The sequence below is a fragment of the Nomascus leucogenys genome, chromosome 9 (genome assembly GCF_006542625.1).
Source record: "Nomascus leucogenys isolate Asia chromosome 9, Asia_NLE_v1, whole genome shotgun sequence".
NCBI lineage: Eukaryota > Metazoa > Chordata > Mammalia > Primates > Hylobatidae > Nomascus > Nomascus leucogenys.
The window spans coordinates 69,521,318-69,541,223 of record NC_044389.1 but is presented as its reverse complement, the minus strand read 5'-3'; the positions used below and the strand labels follow the sequence as shown (position 1 = coordinate 69,541,223).

Below are 19,906 nucleotides of genomic sequence, written 5' to 3'. Positions count from 1 at the left end.
CCATGAACAATGTTGATAAAAGTCAGCAAAAAGTACATGAAAACTTTCATGTAGCCATGAAGATGTAGGGTAGGCTAGAATACCTAAATTTTAGTGGAACCAATCAGAATTTTCTTTTGTCTTTTTTTTTGACACTGAAGAAAGGAGACCCTGGGAAGTATCTAAAACTGGGGAGTGACACGAAGTGCACAGCAGTAGAGAATCAAGGTGGGTGAGGAATTCTTTTTTGCTAGTCTGCAAACCTGAGGACAGTCTTCATTCACATGATGAATTATTCCTTATGTTAGAAGGTGTTTAATAGAGATTCTTAACAGAAAAAGAATAATAAGTGAAATAGTTAAATGGTACTATAGAAACCAGGTTTGTGGAACCAGAACAGGGATGATGAACTGGAAATTGAGAGTTCATGCCCCAAGAAAGGATAAGAGTCATGTTGAGACTAAGCTTTAAATAAATGCGAGAAGAAGTATAGACGACTAGCCACAGACTCCATGGACAGAAAGTTCTGCACTGTTTCTAGGATGATGTTTACTTGGAGAACTAGGAATAATACTGCATACTTGACTTTGTCTGGCTTTGTGTATGGTGAACAGAAATATTAATAATACTACCATTGAGTTTTAGAATAGAAAAATCAAGGTATTTACTAGTACTTTTTTTTTTTCTAAATGATTGCATCCTACCACAGGAAAGTCTTATGGTAAAATAAACAATTTAAAATAATCCTCTGGCTCATTATGAATGTAATTTGAATGGACTGTAGAAGATGGAAAACAATAATTTTATTTAATACTAATTTAAATTGAGTGAATATAATACATTATATGCAAGTTATATTTTTACTTAAGAGGAACTGCTATTTTCAAGGAACACCAAAGTACATTTGTTTTATTGTTACAGAATCCTCATGCTAAATTTTTAAGAGACTTTTCCAAAAAAACTTAACCAAATTGCAAACCCGGAATTGCAACATACAGGACAATAAGACCAATAATGCCATGGATAAGAACCAAATCTAAACAGGCAGTATGGTTTTAACATCTTACAGAGAAAAGTAGAAGTCACAATAAACCTATTCAATAAAATGAGTAAAGAACTTTTAGTCACTTGGATGTTATGCCTTGTTACAATTTCACACCCCATATTAAGCAATAAATGAATTTATTGTTTCACAACTATTTTTGCAAAGTGGCTGTAAGATCATAAATAAATTTTAATCTGAATTTCCATTCTTTGGTGGTACTTTATAATTGTTCTTATATTGTTTCGCATATCCATATTTCCTCACCCTTGCTACTACCCTATGTTTTATTTTCTTTTTTCTTCAGTTTATTCTAACACTACTGATAAACTTTTTTCAATCTCTGGGTTCCTTCTGTAAACAAACAAATGCAACTTTGACTAACCACTCTTAAAAACATAATAAATCATTTTCTCTTCATGAACTATTGGTCTGTAAATGTTTTCAGTAATACACCTTTGGGGAGGAGGTTATTACCTTATGATACTTTACTGCTTTATAGTAATAGAGCACTGGTACTCCAAAACGCAAATAGGATAACTTGCTTTGCCTACTAGGGGTAGAAAGACTTTTTTTTTTTCCTTCAAATACTGGGGTAGGGGTGGGTGTGTCTATGTTAACTGAAGTAGTAAGAATCTTTTTTGTGAGCTTCTTGTGTTCTGAAGTGTGTCTTGGAAAATTTATGAATAATAACTTTAATGTTTTCAGGTGTTGTTATAAAATTACATGTTCTTTACCAACAGAATCTTGCGGTGGTATATATGGAGGGGCACATTTTCCATGTTTACAGGTCATCTGAGCGGAAGCATTTCTTGGTTCTCTGAGATGACCTGCACATAAAGGTATCTAGTAGGCACTAACCAGATAGAAGTGGTTTTCTTCCTCTGTTCTGGTCTGTTGAAGAGAGGTAATATCTAATTGTCAATGAGGTATGTTAACATTATTAACTATTTTTCTTTTTAGAGGATTCAGACACACAAACATGTTTTCTATTTTTGAGTGTATAATTCCAGCACTTTAGATTCGATACAGATCCCAGGAATGTGGTATTAATCGGGTGATTTTCAAAAAATTGTTTATTATGGAAACTTCCAAACAGACACAAAAATAAAGAGTATAATGAATCTTCATGTACACATTTCCCAGTACCAACAAAACCTGGCTGGTATTTTAACTAGAATGTATCAGACTATTTTTTTTTTAAACCAAAAAGATGCTTCTACACACTTATAGAATATTACAAAGTTTTCTGAATGCCAAAATTCTTGAATCATGTGCAATGGACCTATTAGGATAACCAATACACATTTTATAAAATGCATATGTAGCCACCTTCATTGCAATGTTATAACTGTAATGGTAAAATTTTAAGCTTTCACCATTACAGGTGTCAGACTGAATTTATTTGCCTTTTGTGGGGCTGAAAATTAGTCTCAATATCTAATTTGCTGGTTTGCAAATTTCTTTTCTCAGCTAGTAAATATCTAAGTGAAGCCTACAATGTAAAAATTAGTGTACTAGGGTCCATTTAGAATCATAATTATTCCTTATTTTACTAGACAATTTCCTTCTTTTTGACTTCCTCTGAGTACTTCAGTTTTCAGTTACAGAAAATGAAGTTTCAGCAAAAAATCACAGTGTTAGAAATATTAATGAGAAGAAAAGAGTGAATGGGAGAGTAAAATCAGCCTAGTATTATCACCAAATGTGATGTCACCAAAAAAGAAGTACCAAATAGGGTGTGTGTAAATAAATGTACATAAACACGTAAAACTTGTATCAATATATTCTCTCCAAAACCATTTTGCAGAATAGTCATGAAAGAATGAAAATAATAAGGACTAATGAAGAATGGCTTAAAGAATTAAGATTTGGGCCATCATGTTGGGTTACGCCTGTAATCCCAGCACTTTGGGAGGCTGAGGCAGGTGGATTGATCGAGCCCAGGAGTTTGAGACCAGCCTACTTACCTACCTACCTATTTATAGGCCATTTTATATTTCCTTGCCTTTATTCACACAGCAATCTGCCTTAAGACTCAAAGCAACATGGTGAAACCCCATCTCTCAAAAAAAAAAAAGCAATAATTAACCAGGCGTGGTGGCACACGCTTGTAGTCCTACATACTTGAGAGGCTGAGGTGAGAGAATTACTTGAGCCCAGGAGGCAGAGGTTGCAGTGAGCTAAGACGATGCCACTGCACTCTAGCCTAGGAGACAGAGCGAGACCCTGTCTCAAAAAAAACCAAAAAAACAAAGAATTAAGATTTGTACAGAAGTCTAGTTATACAGATTCTATAATCATTAGAAGATATTCTTTCATCTCTAGTACTATTTTACCATAATTAAGAGTATACTATTTTTTGTCAGAATGAGGTATAAAAACTTAACAAATATCTTACTAGCTTTTATCTGTAATCTTATCCTCTGAATAAAATTCACAGTGACTCTATTATATTGATGCCATTTATACAGCAACAATGAAAAGCAGTTTTTCAACAGGCAATTGTGTTTTGCCAGAAGTTCTTGACAACTAAAAGTCTCAATTTCTACCACCACTTAACACAATTAGCACTTTTACCATATAAAGTTGTGGCATGTGACCATGTACACTATACTTTAAATGTTTAGGAGATCAAACTTGGATTATGAAGATCTGCATAATATTCTGGCCTTATATAAAGCTATTTCAAATGAAACATTAAAGTCTACAATTTTCACATTAAAATGAATCTAAGCCAACACAAATTGTAATCTAGAAACACCATTTACAAGTGACACATATTCAAGCTCAGACAAGTAATATGCAGAAAGTGAGACTCAGCCAACTGCAACAAGAATTAAACAATCACTTTTACCTTGACATTTCTTTACCTTTAATACATGACCCAAATTACAGATACAAGTTTCGAAGAGAAATAAAATGACTGCTTTTGTAGTGCAGAAGTATAAAACATTTTTAAAATCTTACATTTTTAAGGATATGGGTCCTAACAAAATATTTCAATTTTCAAATAAAGCAGAGAAACACAGTAACAATATTATGTATTCATATATTAAGTGTTCTATGCTTCCTTTATGGGAGAATAATTTTGGGAGATTAGTGACTGTACCTTTTGTGTTTACTACTCTACTGTATTCCATATTACACCACATTGCAATCAATAGAATATGTACTAAAATCCCTTGAGAGCTAGACATAATGAATAAAATTTTTAACCTGGGTGAACAAAGCTCATACAAGTGTGAATGTATGTAAGTAAAGAAGGATATATGCAGAAGTGCTCTGTAAACTGTTAGTCACTCTATAGATCTAAAATATATGCAGAGTAGGGATATCAAAAAGAATGAACAGTTTCCACCTCCTTCTATGGGGGTTTTGTGTGATATAGTAGCCACATAGCTGGGCTGTGATGTCGGCTAGGCTCACTGTATCACTCTTTCAGAATCTTCAAGGATTCACTTGTTATGACTTCACTGTCCTTTTCAAAACTTTCAAAGAGTACAGAGTTCAATAGGAAATCAATTACATTCTCTGTTGGTTGTTCAGGTTATATGTGAAAAGTGTGTGAGTTTACTCTTATGAATTGGACAAAAAGGAGGAAGAGGAGGTGTGATTTCTCCTCACTATATGTATAACTTGCCAGAGAATATTGTTGTAACCCATTATCTGAAATAGCACCACTGCATATATTAAAATTCTTTAATAGCCACATTGTAATATTCCATTTATATTAACAAACACTTACTGAGTACCTATTATATGTCAGGTGTAGTGGCAGATGCTAAGGATACAGCTATGAATTAGACCAGGCCAAATTTTCGAGGTCTGTAGGAGGAAAGACAAGCTCCTGAAAAGCAATAATTTCAATGAAAAACAGCCCATCATCATCCTAAACTGGGGAGGTGAGAGAAAGATTCCTGAAACATCAATGTCTGAAAGCTTTGAGTCTTAAGGCAGATTGCTGTGTGATAAAGGCAAGGAAATATAAAATGGCCTATAAATAGGTAGATAGGTAAGTAGGTAGGTAGATCTATCAATCAATCATCTATCTATCTACCCATCCATCCACACAAGTGTGTGTGTGTGTATGTATTTCTTTTTCTCTACATACACACAAATTCAGAGCTGAGGAGGCAAGGAGGGAGGAAAAGAATGTAAGAGGGGGGGGGGGTAAGTGTATCCAGCACTTGGGAGGGGGGGGGATGGTCAGGGATGAGATCTGGCTAACAGGGTGAAACCCGTCTAAAAAAAAAAAATTAGCCGGGGTGGGGGGCCTGTAGCCATCGGGAGGCTGAGGCAGGAGATGGCATGAACGGAGGCGAGCTTGAGTGAGCAAGATCGGCCACTGCATCCAGCTGGGGACAGAGCAAGACTCTGTCTCAAAAAAAAAAAAAAAAAAAAAAAAAGAATGTTAAAAAAAAAAAAAAAAAAAAAAAAAAAAAAAGAATGTAAGAGAGTAAGAAAGAACGGAGTGGGGAGGAGAGAAAGAAAAAGGGAGGGAGGGAGGCAGGGAGAAAGAGAGAATGATAGTGTGAGGTGTGAGATGGGAAATGCTAAAAGATGAGACGAGAGATATAATCATGGGGAAGCTTAAGTATGATGATCCAAGGAGCTAGAATTTTATCTTGTTCAGGTGATGGAACATTGGTAAATGGCTGATAGCAGAGAATAAAGGTATTCAAACTTGCACGGCAGAGAGACAAATGGAGAGACAAGGGTACTGCGATGAAATAAGGAAACACTTAAGTTTAAAATTGCCGGGTCTTAAAAAATGTGATGATTCCTATTGTTAGTAAGATCCATTTTCAATCTTTCTTAAGACATATAAATCCGTCCTTAGACAGTGGCTATGTCAAAGCCAAACTGGGTCTATGTGAACCATGCTATGAGTAGATTTAAATTAGGTCTCTCATTTCCAATAAAGGAACATATTATTTCTGTGAACTCTGATCTCACATTATCATGAATACAGACATTGGAAAGTCTGTATTGGTTTGACCTTTAATTTTCCCTAGTATTTAAAAATGTAATTTTATTTTTCCACTTGGATAAACCGAAAGAAGAGAAGTAAATATATATTCTCAGTTGTATTCTTAAACTAAATAACGATTTATTGCTCACCTTCTCCCAAATGGTTCTAAAGCCACTCTTTCCTCAACTGAGTGTTGGTATTTTATACTGACCTAATATCATATAGGAATAGTCTAAAGCTGCACTGTCCAATATGGTGACTACTAGCCACATGTAACTATGTAAGTTTAAATAAAATATTCAGTTCCTCAGTTGTACTACCTACATTGCAAGTGCTCCATAGTCACATGTAGCTAGTAGCTACTGAGTTGGACTGTGCAGATATAGAATATTTCCTCCACTGAAGAAATTCTGTTGGACAATACTGGTCTAAATTACAAATCTCTTTAAAATCCAGCCATGGAAACACAGTAGACACTTCTTTCCTTTCTAAGATGTTGATTCTATCTACATTATAATTCAGAGACACAAAATATATTTGCATCTCATTTATAATCTAATACTTAAGTTTTCTTAATCTAGTAATTAAGTCATTAATGCCTGAAATATATGTGGTATTTGACCAATATTACAGAAAATCCCTGCTTATTCTCATTTACTTTCGTGGAACTGATATAAATCAAATAGAAACTTAATATTAAAATTATTTTAGCTCACGGAGTAACTTAAATAATAACTCATTTTTTTCTTGCTATTCAAAGGGAAGTAAAGAAATACTAGTTGCAGAATTTAAAAAAGAAAGTTTTGAAAAAATGTATATCTATCCATAAAATTATAAGATACTAAAAGTACCACACATAATATTTGAACATGAACTCACACACTTATAAATTCATCCCTTTGCTTTTCTTAAGTGTAACTATAAGAATGTAAACTTTTAAATTCAATCTTCTCAAATGAAACATTAAGGTTCCTCAAATGAGAATGGGTTCCCATACTTGAGTGTTTACATATTCTAGTTGCACAACACAGAGTCTAAGCTGTGTTCACAGGGCAGTCACAGGATAGCAAAACTAGGCTAGGACCAGAGATCACGCTACTAGAAGGAAGAAAACAATATTTCATTTTGATGTGAACTAGGTTGATTAACAGCGCATTAAACAAATAACACTTAACCATAGCCACTTTTGTAGAAATTAGTTATATCTGTTTTTCATACTTTCCTTTCTAGTATTGTGCAGAATGCAGAGGAGTTGCAACTGTTGGAAGCCAAATGCTATTAATGATCCCCACCCAGGGTGTGGGAGTACTGCTCATACTATACTCACAGTACTGGTTCCAAGTCAATCTCTCATAATCAGGAATCTACTGCCAACCCACAGAGCAATGGATAGGGCGTGTATGGTAATCACATCACAAGAAAGAGAGAAAGAGACATTTGTCAGATACTCCTATTAGAAAACAGACAACCACTCAGATCTTGGAATGGAGTTGAAGAGGTAGAAAATAAAATACTGAGAAAAAAGAGGAGGATTAGATAGTCCTGTGCTGAGGTGAAAAAAAAAAGTAGAATTAAAAGAATGAAGCAAAAAAGGGCAGCATCAAATTTTAAAACTAGTTTCCAAAAGAGAAACCTAAGTTATGTTTCTTCCTGCCCCTTCCCTACTGCTTTACGTATGTAGAGAACTATTTGAAAAGTTAACTTAATAATCACAGTAATAATCTTCTATTTATAATTTTTCAATTTCAACTACAATTTCTTTCTTGAGATCTTTTTTGTTCCTATCTCATTTTGTTCCCAAAGAAATCAGACCACTCAATGCCAATCACTGCTTTTTGATAATTTATGGCCTATCTGGTCAGTCATAGGATTAGCTGCCTTAAAGATCCGACCATAGTAGAACCCCACCAAAATACTATCTACCACAATAGATAACATAATGGAGTTCCACCTTAACCCCTGCACCGTATGGTTTAATACAGAAAAAACCAAAAGTGCCTCATTTTTAGCCTTTCATAATACTATCTTGTTTCGCTGTATTAAAAATTATATAATTTTCTTAAGGAGAGACTTAAGGGACTTGGAAGGCAGTTAGTTGAATGTCCAATGTCCCGGGCAGTAACAACATCTTTTCAACCATGTATCTCACATGTATCTGGTCTCTTCTTTAAATCAGGACAGCAGAGTGGAAGAATCTTATAATTGGGCTCTAGAGACTTGGATTCAAAATACGGCTCTGTTATGAATTATGAATTATGTATCTCCTTTGGCAAACTAGTCTACTTCTCTGGACCTCTGAAAATGAGATGTTTGGTTTAAATGGTATCCAGATTCCTTCCACTTCCAAATTCCATGATTTGAAGGTCTGGTGTCCGCTATGCTAGTTAGCTGGTTGATGTTGTTAGCTGAGGAAATGCTGAGGAGATTATTTAGGTAAAGGATCCTTTCAAGAGAATGGGGCCTGGGTTAAGGAAAAAGCTGTATTACCAGAGGTTGGAGGAGAAAACTGTTTCTTATTAACTCAATAACCCTCCTAGAACACCCAAAGAACAAATTAAAATTTGGCAATTTTGTTTCTTCCAATTATTATATCAGCTCAAGGAATGTGGGAATACATCTTTTTTTTTTTTTTAAGTCACATGTAGTGGGAAATCTTTAGACTGATATTCTGAAAATCCATGATGAAAATCTACAATCTCCAAAATAATAAAACTCTATCTTTAACTCATTATGTGATCTTAGGTATGTTATTAAATCTTCACAAGCCCAAGAATATGTTTGGATAACATGTGCTCTAAGACCTCTTCTAATTCTATAATTACTGAAACCCATTAGCAGCTGCCAAATTTAAAGATCAAAAAAACTGTACAAAACATTTCTTTTTAAAACTTTTAAAACACAAATATTTTAAGAAAGAAATGTGTACAATAAAATGTGTACATTAATGATATTTACAGTTCTGCTTGATTTATCACATACAAAAGGGATCTGTGAAGCCTGTCTCTCATGAGAATTAAATGAGAAAAATGGGATTTATATGATTTTCTATTCTTTTTTCTTTGTATAGTAGCTAAAATCTTCATATTACCAATCTGCACGTTCGTTTGCACATCTTTTTTTTTTTTTTTTGAGATGGAGTCTTGCTCTGTCACCCAGGCTGCAGTGCAATGGCACGATCTTGGCTCACTGCAACCTCTGCCTCCTGGGTTCAAGTGATTCTCCTGCCTCAGCCTCCTGAGTAGCTGGGACTACAGTCATGTACCACCACACCCGGCTAATTTTTGTATTTTTAGTAGAGATGGGGTTTCACCACGTTAGCAAGGATGGTCTTGATCTCCTGACCTTGTGATCCGCCCGCCCTGGCCTCCCAAAGTGCTGGGATTACAGGCATCAGCCACCACGCCCAGCCTTGTTTGCACAGCCTTGTTTGCAACATAAATTACCTCACCTTCAGAAAAAGCACAGCATAAGACCAGCAAGTTACTCAACTAAATAACTAGTAAGAATTAGTGCTTTTGAATTCTAAACCTCTAACATTCCTTTTGATTAATGCCTGCAGTCTAAAGCAAACATAATTTGTTGCTGCTTTCGAGTTACTATATAATAATGGAGGTTTAAGGTAGTGTATTTCCATAATAATCCAACATTTTTAGGTGTTTGTTTAACTGGGTTGTAAAATATCCTCTGGGGGAATAACGGGTACGTTCTTCATGAGAGCAAATGCTTTTGAAAACCCTAGTTAAAAAGATTTCATGATTGTCCTATATCAAACAATTGAAAGCAGATTTTTTTAAAAAAAGCTTTTCTTTTGTTTGTGCATCCTATAACAAATAGGAAATTTCTAAATCTGTAAATGATGTATCAAATACATAATTACCTTTTGAACAAATAAGGCTCTACAAGAATTATGTATCATCTTTGCAGATATAAAAGCATGTGTAGAAATAAGATGGTTTGAGTTTCCTTAACACTTATACACATGTGCATACACATTACCTGAGAAGGTAATAGAATCATATGCTACAATAGTCTAATATATTTTGTTATTGGTAATGAAAAACAAATGAAATATATTAAATAGACTATTATGGTATAATTTAACAGATTAAATATGTTTCCATTAATGTTTGATGTTTTTCCTGTCTAACTCTCAAAGCAAGGTTCAAGTGTAAAAAAAAAAAACTCAAGCTTTGCTAATTCACGTTACTACTAATTTACCAAATATTAAGACAAGTAATGTTTTGAAACTTAGATCACACATAAAAACATGAGAAATTATAATTATTATTATTATTTGAGATGGAGTTTCACTCTTGTTGCCCAGGCTGGGGTGCAATGGCGCAATCTCGGCTTACTGCAACCTCCACCTCCTGGGTTCAATTGAGTCTCCTGCCTCAGCCTCCCAAGTAGCTGGGATTACAGGCATGCACCACCATGCCTGGCAAAATTTTTTTTTTTTTTTTAAGATGGGGTTTCTCCATGTTGGTGAGGCTGGTCTCAAACTCCCGACCTCAGGTGATCTCGTCTCAGTCTGCCATAGTGCTGGGATTACAGGTGTGAGCCACCGCGCCTGGCCAATTTTATTATTACTATCATTAGAGACAGGGTCTTGCTTTGTTGTCCAGTCTAGAGTGCAGTGGCATGATGACAGATCACTGCAGCTTCAAACTTCTCGGCTCAAGTGATCCTCCCACCTCAGCCTCCCGAGTAGCTGGAACTACAGGTGTGCATCACCACACCTGGATAATTAAAAAATTTTTTTTGTAGATATGAGGTCTTGCTATATTGCCCAGACTGGTCTTGAACTTCTGACTTCAAGCAATTCTCCCACCTTGACCTCTAAAAGTGCTAGGATTACAAGTGTGACCCACCATGCCTGGCCTATAATTTCATTTTTAATATTCACAATTAAAAAAAGATACTATTCAGCCTTTTAAATGTTAGAAATACTCATATAGATTGGTACATATCTTCATTATTTTTATTTCAAAACTATAATGGTTTTATCTATTTGAATCACTGAAGGTTTTTTTTTCCACAATGGACAAGATTTCTTTATATAATTGTTTCCATGAGGGCATGCTTGACAGAAGGTCAGACTAAATTAATGTTCATATACTAGCTGTTGTACAACATTAAAAAGGAGACTTTTCTTTTAAACCCTAGAAAGTGCCTAATCTCTTTGCTATCACAATTCCAAAAGTTGTGAAGTTGTGTATAATATAAATTTCTAAATTTTTACTTCCTATCTTTGAAAGTTTTTGATCCAGATTATATATAACCATCTCATAAAGTTGGCTAATGTTTTTGAAAAATTCATGCTATATTGGAACCCATATCAATTAGCTATTCAATAATTTCCTCCATAATTTCAAATTCTTTACTAATTTTCAATTCCTGAAATTGAAAAAACAATGCAAAGCTTTTTTTACTTGAAGTACAGCAAAACTCATAAAGTATGTTCAGCTCCAGAGCTATGCCTGAAACTTAAGTAACAGGGCAACAGACCTTTAAAATACTTTGAAGGAAATATATTAATAAAAAATATTACACTAGAATAACGACCTTAAAAATAAATATGACCCTTAATTATGTCATTCTTTTCTTTGAACTAGAAAGCATCTTAAAGTTGTCTTTAATCAGCTATGTCCTAGGATTTGTCTAGGAAGCAAGGGCAGTATAAACCTTGAATCTTAAAAAATGTACAGAATTAGATTAAAAATTATCTCTTCGTTTCTCTTGCTTCTATTCATACTAAAAATAGCTTCTATATGTCACATCTATTTATACAGAAAATAGCCTCTATCTATATGTCTTGGACATAATTTTACTCCAATCAACATATTGAGTTTTATGTGTGAAATCAAGTATTTTTGAAAGAGTTTTTCTCTAGAATAAGAATTTACCATTTATAAAGTTATTTTTATATTACTCACACTAATAATGTAATATTAATCATGTTACATTCATTACCTAATTAACCTACTTTGAGAAGCCCATTTTATAGATGGAGTAATTTAGACTTGGAGAGATGAAGCCCAAATAAAGACCACATAGTTACTAATGGAGGAACTAATTCAAACCTAGGCTGACTCTGTAAACCTAAAATGTACTATGATTCAAAAGGTATGGATTCAAAACTTTATTCCAGACAAAGTAAATTATAATCTTCTATAGTTGTGCCCCCAAAATTTGTAATTTGAAGTTGGTGGCTTGAGAAACAATTCACCATAACCATGCTATTCTGCTTCTCTAGCATTGCTGATTTTGATGAACTGCTTTTTATTTCCACAAACCAGTTATTTACTGAAGCCTCCCATGAGATAGTGCATGGTAGATGGTATGGTGGAGAATTTAAGCAAAAAGAAGTAGAAAATATGCCTCCTGCCTTTGAGAAGCTTACAATCTAAAAATATACTACCCCAAATATCGAGAGACTATAACATGACTGGGCATGTTTATTAGGGATGACTTTGTGGAAGCAGAGTATTTCGATTAGGGTTTTGATGGAAGGGAGAACAGAAATTGACAGAGAAGTAAGAGACTAACCAGGGTACAAAAGTTTGGCAGTGAAAATAAGACTTGTGGAATAATTTAATAACCTTTCTTTATTTCAAAAAAATACTTAAAATACTTCAATTCTCTCTCAAACATGCACAAAATTACTAACCTTCTACATTCATGGCTTCCCTCAGAACCTGAAGTTTCTTTTGTCTCTCTCGGATTCGGTCCAAAGCACTTGATATTGCTGAGGAGGTGGGCAATTCTCGAGTGTGATATATTGGATCCATTTTCTGAGGGCCAAAAATATCAAAGGCTATACTTCCATCTGAGTATCTTGCCTCCTTTTTTCTAGGAGCAGTTGAAGTCCGCACTGTTACTGCCTTAGGGTGACAATGAGGATATGTGGCAGTCTCTCCTGAAGAGAAGTCTCTGTCAGCTGTACAAAGCAAGTCCATGGATGAAGCCCAGATCTTCTTCTTAGAAAGCACATCAATGCCAGGGATGGGTTTTTTTTCTGGGCCACTAGTTTTGAACTGGTAAGGAGAGCATGTATTTTCAGAATCTTCATGTCCAGAATTATCTGATAAAATGTCCTTGAAATAATCCTCATCTTGTGTATCTCTGATGGACAGAAATCCCATAGATTTACTAAGCCCTTTGTTAAGAAAGGTCTGATGAGAGAGTGGAGGCTTTTGTATGTCTAGTACATCAGAAGTAGAGCTTCTTCCTGGAATGATAAGAATCTATCATGTATGCACAGAATTTTTAGAAAATAAATGGAAATGTAATCCACTATTGACAATGAAAGTGGTGGCAATTTCCTAAATGCTCCAAATGGAAGATCAGAGGTGAAATGGGATGGTGATAATGGTGATAGTGGAAGAGGAAAGAGATACTATGCTTGCATAACTTTTCATAGTTCATCATCTCTTATCTAATAAAATCAATATACTGAACTGACATTTTTGAGTGGTATTATTTTATATTCATCAAATGTGAATTATTTAGTTTTAAAAAATCAGACAACTATCCAGTTTGGAAGAATATTCACTATCCAAGAAACGATTTGGGGCAATAATGGAATGTATAGTGAACTACTTTAACTTCTAAAGGTATAACTCAAACGTATGTCATATCACTATAAAGCCCTGGTATATTTCGATCTCTTAAATAAATACATTTAAGGAAGAAACAAAGAATTCTTCCTATATTCTGGATGGAAACAGGATTGTAGCATTTGGAATTCTTAAGTATCAAGGTTTTATTATAATTAGATATGTTTTCAGAAAACTTTATTGTGTTTGAAATCCAACTAATTTGATTGTGTTTAAGTTATGAAAGAAACTTACTGTTTCCATGGCAGACCCTCATGCACTAAAAAAGTTTTTTCCTCTAGAACATAATTTACCATTATTTGCAAATTGTAATAAAGTATCAACTCTTATTCCTTAGTCCTTGATGTAGTTAAAAATCAGTAGTCATTTTACTTTTTTTTAAAAGGCAGTAGTCTATAAATGTGACACACACCAAAAATGTCCATCCAGAAATTAATTTTGTGAATGCATAGATCCAACAAAAAATCATATATATGGCCACTACTGAAAAAAGAAATGTGGGTAAATATTTTACAGTTACTAATAGCCCATAAACACTGAAGATTTCATGTGCTACCTTCTGTGATCGTTTTGATATCTATCTGCTATACGATACAAAATAATGACTAAAACCTTCTTAATAATAATAAATTGCTTGTTAATTTACTTAAAGACATCAATTGCCTCTTTAGTGTAACAACTATAAGCTTTAATTCCCTGAACACAAATTTTACCTTAAAAAATCTTTAAAAAGTGAATTCATTTCAGAATGGCAGCAAATAATTGCTTAAGGATAAGATTAAAATATTGTGCTTTTATTGTGCCTCATCTTCCCATGAATCTACTCAAGTGTAAATAAGGATAACATCTATATTTTGGACACATCAGATAAACAACAACAAGAAATATACCATACCACATCCAGACACAGATTGTCACAGACTCCAGCTTCTAACCTAAGATAATCTGAAAACTGATAAACATATGTCTGTGTTACAGTATTTTAGGGGTAAGTTATATTCTTAAACAAACCACATTTGGAACTCATTAATTTAAAATTTTATTGAATAGAGAACAGAGATATTCTTGAAAATTGATAGAACACATTAGATTTAAAAAAAGAATGGAAAGGATTCAAGGATCATAAACCATACATAGATGAACTCAACCATCTGCCTTATTCTGCTACCTTGACTACCAAACAAGCAGTTAAAACTTGGAAAAACATCAAACAAGTGGGTATTTGGCAACACCATAAATTCATAGTCAATCACTTTGTACACGCAACACCACGTGTTAATAGTAAGTGTGTTTACTTTCCACAATGACTGTTTCACTTTTCCTCATTCTTCACATTTTCTAACTTAACTCCCTATTCTTTTGGCTGATGGTGTTGTCATAACTCCAAGAAAACCGGAGCTGTTGGAGGAGAGCTTTCTCATCTTTCCATGAGTAATTCTATACTACCTATGTCTACTCTTTTTTTTTTTTTTTGAGACAGTCTCGCTCTGTCTCCCAGGCTCGAGTGCAGTGGCGCCATCTTGGCTCACTGCAAGCTCCGCCTCCCAGGTTCACACCATTCTCCCGCCTCAGCCTCCCGAGTAGTTGGGACCACAGGCGCCCACCACCATGCTAATTTTGTTTTTGTATTTTTAGTAGAGAGGGGGTTTCACCGTGTTAGCCAGATGGTCTCGATCTCCTGACCTCGTGATCCGCCCGCCTCAGCCTCCCAAAGTGCTGGGATTACAGGCGTGAGCCACCGTTCCAGGCTATGTCTACTCTTTTCTTTGCCATCTTAAAAGATGAAATTTCCTGCCAGTTGAAGGCCAATCCCCAATATGTATTCTGGATTCCTCCCTCATAATTTTACTTTATCAAAGACTTTACTTAATTCTCTGTTACTATCTCCTCATATTTTCATTATTCTTCCTTTCTATTGAATATTCCCATTAGTATGTGAACATAATCTAGTATCTCCCATAGTCAAACCAAACCAAACCAAACTCTTCCTCTGTTAACCACATTTCCCCCTAGCTACTGCTGTCTCCCATTTCTTACTTCCCATTCATTATTGTAAGCACTTTAATCAGCCTCCAACTACTCTATACATTAGCAACTCTCATTAGTATGACCAATGATCTCTGCTTGCCAAATCAGATGGCCATTTTGGTATACATATTTTACTTCTCAGTAAAAACTGGTTATGATGACCATCCTTTACTCAATCTTCCCTCTCTTTATATACCTGCTTTCCTCCTACCTGTCAGACTGCTCATTCTTAGTCTTTGGTTTTTCTTCCTTTATTAGATATCCAAATGTTGGATTTCCTCAGGTGTCAGTTTTAGAATTTCATCTACTCACTTTGTATTTATATAATTTCTTCCATTAACAAGGCAGTAATATCATCTATACCTTGACAGCTCCCAATTGATATGCTTAGCACCGACCTCTTCTGGGAGTTCCAATCATATGTAATGAAACTTCTACTTATATTTCAGAAGACCCTCAAATGCAACATGCTGAAAACTGATCTTTTGCTTCCCACATCCAGAACTGTCCATTCTCCCCCAGTCTTTCCTATTACAATAAGTGGCCCAATTACTCAACTGATTGTTCAAAACAGAAATATGGGCACCATCCTTAAATCTTTTACCTTATTTAATCCCCATATCAAATCCATCAGTAAATGATAGCTATTTAAATTCTCAAAGGTATCTTATTATTTCGTGTATTCTAATTCCACTGCCATCACCCTATTTCCAATTAACATTATTGCTTGACTAGATCACTGCAATGGCCCTAAGCATTTTCCTTCTGGAGAACGCACAGCTTATTAAAAGCTAAATGGGAAACAATAAATATACTTTATTTACAAATAAAAGATTTCATATTTGTATTCCTTGGGTAAGATTTCAAGAATATAAAAAGTCTTTGTAATAGAACACATCCCATTTATTTTAGTTAAGTTGAAAAACTTCCTTGTAAATTATGTTGTGTTTTAACTATTTTTGTTATATGTGATTAACATTATCCTACACTGGATATCATCATTTACCTTTCACTTCACCCAGACTCAAAAATTCACATCTCTTAGAAGTAAACTTCAAAATGACATTTCAATATTAAAAGAGGTTCCCCAAGTCCCCATGTATCCTCACAAATGTGTCCAAGTGCGTTTTATAAGAAAGAAACATGATATTATTAATATGCCTAAGTTCTGAAGCACCACCATGTTGATCTGAATAATAGTGTAAGTTTCTGCCTTAAGCTTGGCAGGAAATGTTTGATTTTTTTCTGATCAGTGAAGCTATTTTATCGCACTGGCAGTATTAGGTAACAAAGTAGGGTCAGAGAGCCCACTAGTTTAGGCCTTAGCTTCTGTGACGCATCTTGGAGGTAAGATATAAGAAGAGACCTTTTAAGGTCATTTACTTATAGATAAAAATCTTTATTACATTTGAGCTGAACAAATCACTAGGTATAAGGCATTATCCCCAAATTTGAATACATCTTTCTACCTAATTCTGTATCTCACTGTCCATCTTAACATTTTCTTTATTAAAGACTGTAGTCAGGAGCCTAATAAACTAATGCTATCACCACATACGGATTTTAGGTTGGTGCACATTGAAGAAAATGTTTTACTAATAATGTATCACAAGGTTGCTTTGCTGCAGTTGACCACTGACAGTTAAGAACTGGCACTGCCAAGTATTCTAGGTGTCTTAGAAGAATTATTTCTTCAAGAGATAATTTTATTTCAACCTTAAACTTTTAAAATTAGTCTATGCAGTTGACTATTAGCTGCTGAATGCTTCTGCCTGGTAATGGGTATAATTAGTATATTTATATTGGTTCTGTCCTTAAAATGAGGTTTTATGAATTTGTAAAAGGTAAATGAAAAGAGCACTTGTGCAATACTACTGTGCAAAGCAGTGATGGCTAAGAAGGTCTGAAGAATACTCTTCCCTTATACTTGATCCAAATAAGACTATTATTTCAGTATTAGGACCTTTAACTCTACTAAAAAAATAGAAACATAAACAAAATTTGGTTTATCCTGAGTGACTAATTGTAATTACTCAAAAATTCTCTTGAGTTTATATATAAGGGAGATTTTATTCTCCAATATGACTGTTAGAGGATAAAATCAACAAACAATCTACTTAAGGATTTGATTTCTCTGTTAATTTTGTAAAGTCATGACAGTCAACACTTCCTTATCTGTATTAGAACAGCATATTAATAATAAGAATTCTAAGGAACTATTAGACAATAATACTAAATCTTTCTTAGTATTATAAAAACAAAATCACAAATAAAAGGCATTAAAATCTGGATTAAAATTTCTGATGTTTTTATTGTTATAATAAGAAAATGGTCTAATAATATGAGGCAAGATGTTTTATTTTTCTTTTGCATACAACTTAATGTTTAACATAGGCTAAATAAATAAACCATAGTCTCACATATTTCTTTATGGAGCTATTAAAGAAGTATACTACAAATATATTACACTTCAAAATCTAGTATTTCCATAAAACCTTTTCTCATTCAATCAACAAATATACACTGAACACCTATAAAAACTAATGAACTTAATATAGGTTTTCCCTATCCACAGCATCTATATGTCCAGAAAGCTTAACTTTTATGAATGTCCTTTATGAAACAAATATATGTATATATGTAAATGACAACCTATTTAAAGTATGTTATCAAGTAGGTATAGACTCAGTACAATCTCTTAATTGCTATCTTTAAAATACTATGTAACAATTAATTTCTGAAACATTAAGCCTCTGAATCATTGAAAGTAATAAAATCTAAACTATGTTAGCATTTGATAATCCTCACAATTTGATAAATATTGCAAGGCTCACCTTTTTCTTTCTACAGACCCACACTGGAAAGGGAGATAGGATGGAAGTCATATATACATAAATAAATATATGTGAATATTTTTTATTCTTAGAAAAAATATACTGCAAAAATTAATAATACATTACAGTTATTAAATCAAGAAGTAACACATAAGCAAATAAACTTCAATTACATAACATGGCCACTTAATGGTAGTAGGGAATTGCCGAAAGAGGTTAGAGAAAGAATAAGAGAAATAAGAAATGAGAGAGGGAGAGAGGAAAGGAAAGGCAGAAGTGGAGAGAGGAAAGAAAGAGAGGGAGAAAATAGAAAAAGATACATAAGAAAAACAACAATGTTTTTTAAATCTAATGTTCCACTTATAAGAAAAACAACAATGTCTTTTAAATCTAATGTTCCACTTATTAAAATGTTCATTATGTCTCCCAAAAGATTACTTCAGCTTGCTATTGACATTCATCTATAAGTTTCTGTTATTATTCAATTCTAAAATAGGAGACTGACTGAAAATTTGATCAATTAACAAATTGCTGCTATTGTTAGTGCTAAAGTTTACACTATATACTATCTCAAATCCTAGAATAGTATAAAAATAAACATATTTTTACCTACAAAAACAAAGTGACAAAAGTAGAGTATGGGGACATAAGAATAGGAAGGAAATATTTGCAAGAAAGGATGAAAAATACTTTCAAAATTGGTACCACACTGTATTTTTTTGGCCCATATATAAACTAATCATATATGTATTAGAATAAAACCCTGATCTAACCAGAAATAAATTACTATACCAATGAAATGAAAGCTAACATATCTTTTCAGATAGTCTTTATTCACAATAATTAAAATGGAAGCACCAAAACAGATACTTTACCATTACAAAATCACTCCCTTAGAAACAATTTTACTGCTTTTCTTTGACTTACACATTCCTTCCTCTCAGATATGAGAGTTCTGACTCTGTAAAACATTTGGTCCAGATAGTCAAGGTCTACATTTAGTTTTCACAATTAGAGTTGCTCATAGGTTTTAAATAAGACAGGTTTCTCTGATGTTCTGATTAAATTAAAATCTTAACTTTTTAATCTATTTATTAAACTACATCAATTAGAATATATTTTGTTAAAATATATTTAAGCAATCTGTACATTTACTTCTACCTAGCCCCAAGATCTAGGACAAGATCTAAAAAAGTATTTTTGTTAATGTTGAGATTATCATGATTCTCAACCCTGGCTGATAAGAAGAGAACAAAGATAATCAGCAAAATCAAAAGTTTATTTTATAAATAAGCCATGCCTGAAACCAGCAATGAAAAATAAATTGTCACATAAAATTATATTTACTTTTATTTCAAGTGTTTGAAATTTCCATTCTTTTTTGAGACAGAGTTTCACTCTTTGTTGCCCAGGCTGGAGCACAGTGGTG

The 19,906-nt window shown here is 33.7% G+C and overlaps 1 protein-coding gene across 2 annotated transcripts in view; it reads right to left on the bottom strand.

The window, feature by feature from the left end:
- PTPN13 (protein tyrosine phosphatase non-receptor type 13) overlaps nt 1-19,906 on the bottom strand; it is a 219,533-nt gene that overhangs the window by 102,627 nt on the left and 97,000 nt on the right. For both annotated transcript variants that reach the window (XM_012499590.2, XM_003265859.2), the window contains exon 7: nt 12,667-13,227. In XM_012499590.2, the coding sequence (XP_012355044.2) occupies nt 12,667-13,227 (561 nt within the window). The remainder of the gene's footprint in view (nt 1-12,666; nt 13,228-19,906) is intronic.